General features: G+C 41.2%; 1 protein-coding gene across 3 annotated transcripts in view; it reads right to left on the bottom strand.

Annotated features, from left to right (window-relative positions):
* Positions 1-943, bottom strand: part of LOC116706181 (breast cancer metastasis-suppressor 1-like protein-A) — a 7,085-nt gene extending 6,142 nt beyond the window's left edge. For all 3 annotated transcript variants that reach the window (XM_032542865.1, XM_032542866.1, XM_032542867.1), the window contains exons 1-2: positions 668-943; positions 349-439 (exon numbers count right to left, since the gene is read on the bottom strand). In XM_032542865.1, coding sequence (XP_032398756.1) covers positions 349-439; positions 668-803 — 227 coding nt within the window. In that variant the 5' untranslated portion in view covers positions 804-943. The remainder of the gene's footprint in view (positions 1-348; positions 440-667) is intronic.
* Between the last annotated feature and the right edge of the window lie 467 nt (positions 944-1,410).

The following is a 1,410-nucleotide window of genomic DNA, read 5'->3' as shown; positions in this document are numbered from 1 at the left end:
GAAATGTAAAGGGCATTATAAATAAAATGTATCATTATTATTTTTAAGTCAACATTTAATTAACTTTAAATAAAAACGTGCTAACAGACTGTACATTCTAATTTCCACACTGGGGATCAATAAATACAATTAATTAATTTACATAGCAGTACATTTATCCCAGATGATCACCTGTTTTTACAGCTGTATGGAAAATATGACTGACCACCAAGGTCCAACGTCACAAGTGTCCCAAGCAACCACATCAAATTTATTTTAGAGGCTCTGGCACAGAGTTAAGTGAGATGTTCAACGTCAATATGAAGTACACTGGTGACTCAGGCTGTATTTTGATGGGAAGGAACTTACTGCTCCTTCAAGTCAGTGAACTGTTTCTCCAGGGTGGTCATCTCATCCAGGCACTCCATCCTCCTCCTCTCACAGTCCTCATCATCCATCTCTGTTCACATAAAGACAGGACAGGTTTAACATCACCTCCATGTCTAGCTACTGCTTTCCCTGTCAACCACCACCACCATCGTCGTCGACACCATAGCATCTCCACCCCATACTGTACGTTGGTGAAAATGCCGCCAACCGCATATCATGGTGTACCCATGTCTTACAGACAAGCATTTTTGTTAAATTTAGCTCTGGGCTGATATTTAAGGCCTATTTTTCCTCCTACCCGAGCTGTCTCCATCTTCAGACACGGAGGAGCTAACCGTGTCCTCCTCGTCTGTGCTGCTGCCGTCTTGCTCGGGAAAATCCACCTCCATTTCGTCGTGGTTACTTTCTTTCTTCTCCCGGGAGTGAACGGGCATTGCGACTCCCAGACACGCCGGTGTTAACGAGGGTAGACTTATTATCCCGAATAAAAAGGCAAAAAATACCTCACTCGGCTAACCGGTTAGCTAGCCCGCATCTGGACAGCTGGAAATGCAAACATGGCTACCGCCAGCCAATCAGACTGAGTTTTACTGAGTCTGTCCAATCACATGTTGGTACGGGTAACTCATTTCTACACAATGATTTTAGGGACTTGTAGTTTTCAAACTTTTTTTCAAAACTAATACGTAGGCTACTGGTTGTGCAGATAAACTGTAGATAGGTAGTATAAACCTACATTGATATGTGGTTTTTTTTTAGGTGTTTTTTATTAAACATTTTATTATTTGTTAGTATATCATATATTCTTTGTTTGTTTGTTCATTTTAATCTTACCAGAACAATACTTTTTAATGCATCAATATGTTATTGATAGCCTTTTTATAACGTTTTATAGCGCAAATAAGATCATATCACTCCGGTCCTGAAATCCCTCCACTGGCTGCCCAATAAACACAGAGTTCAGTACAAAATCTGTCTCCTTACCCAGCAGTGCATACATGGAACTGCCCCTGCCTACCTCAGTGAACTCCTCACCCCACA

This window comes from Etheostoma spectabile, chromosome 18 (genome assembly GCF_008692095.1).
Source record: "Etheostoma spectabile isolate EspeVRDwgs_2016 chromosome 18, UIUC_Espe_1.0, whole genome shotgun sequence".
Lineage (NCBI taxonomy): Eukaryota > Metazoa > Chordata > Actinopteri > Perciformes > Percidae > Etheostoma > Etheostoma spectabile.
Note: the sequence above shows the minus strand (reverse complement) of the source record. Positions and strands in the feature narration are given on the sequence as shown.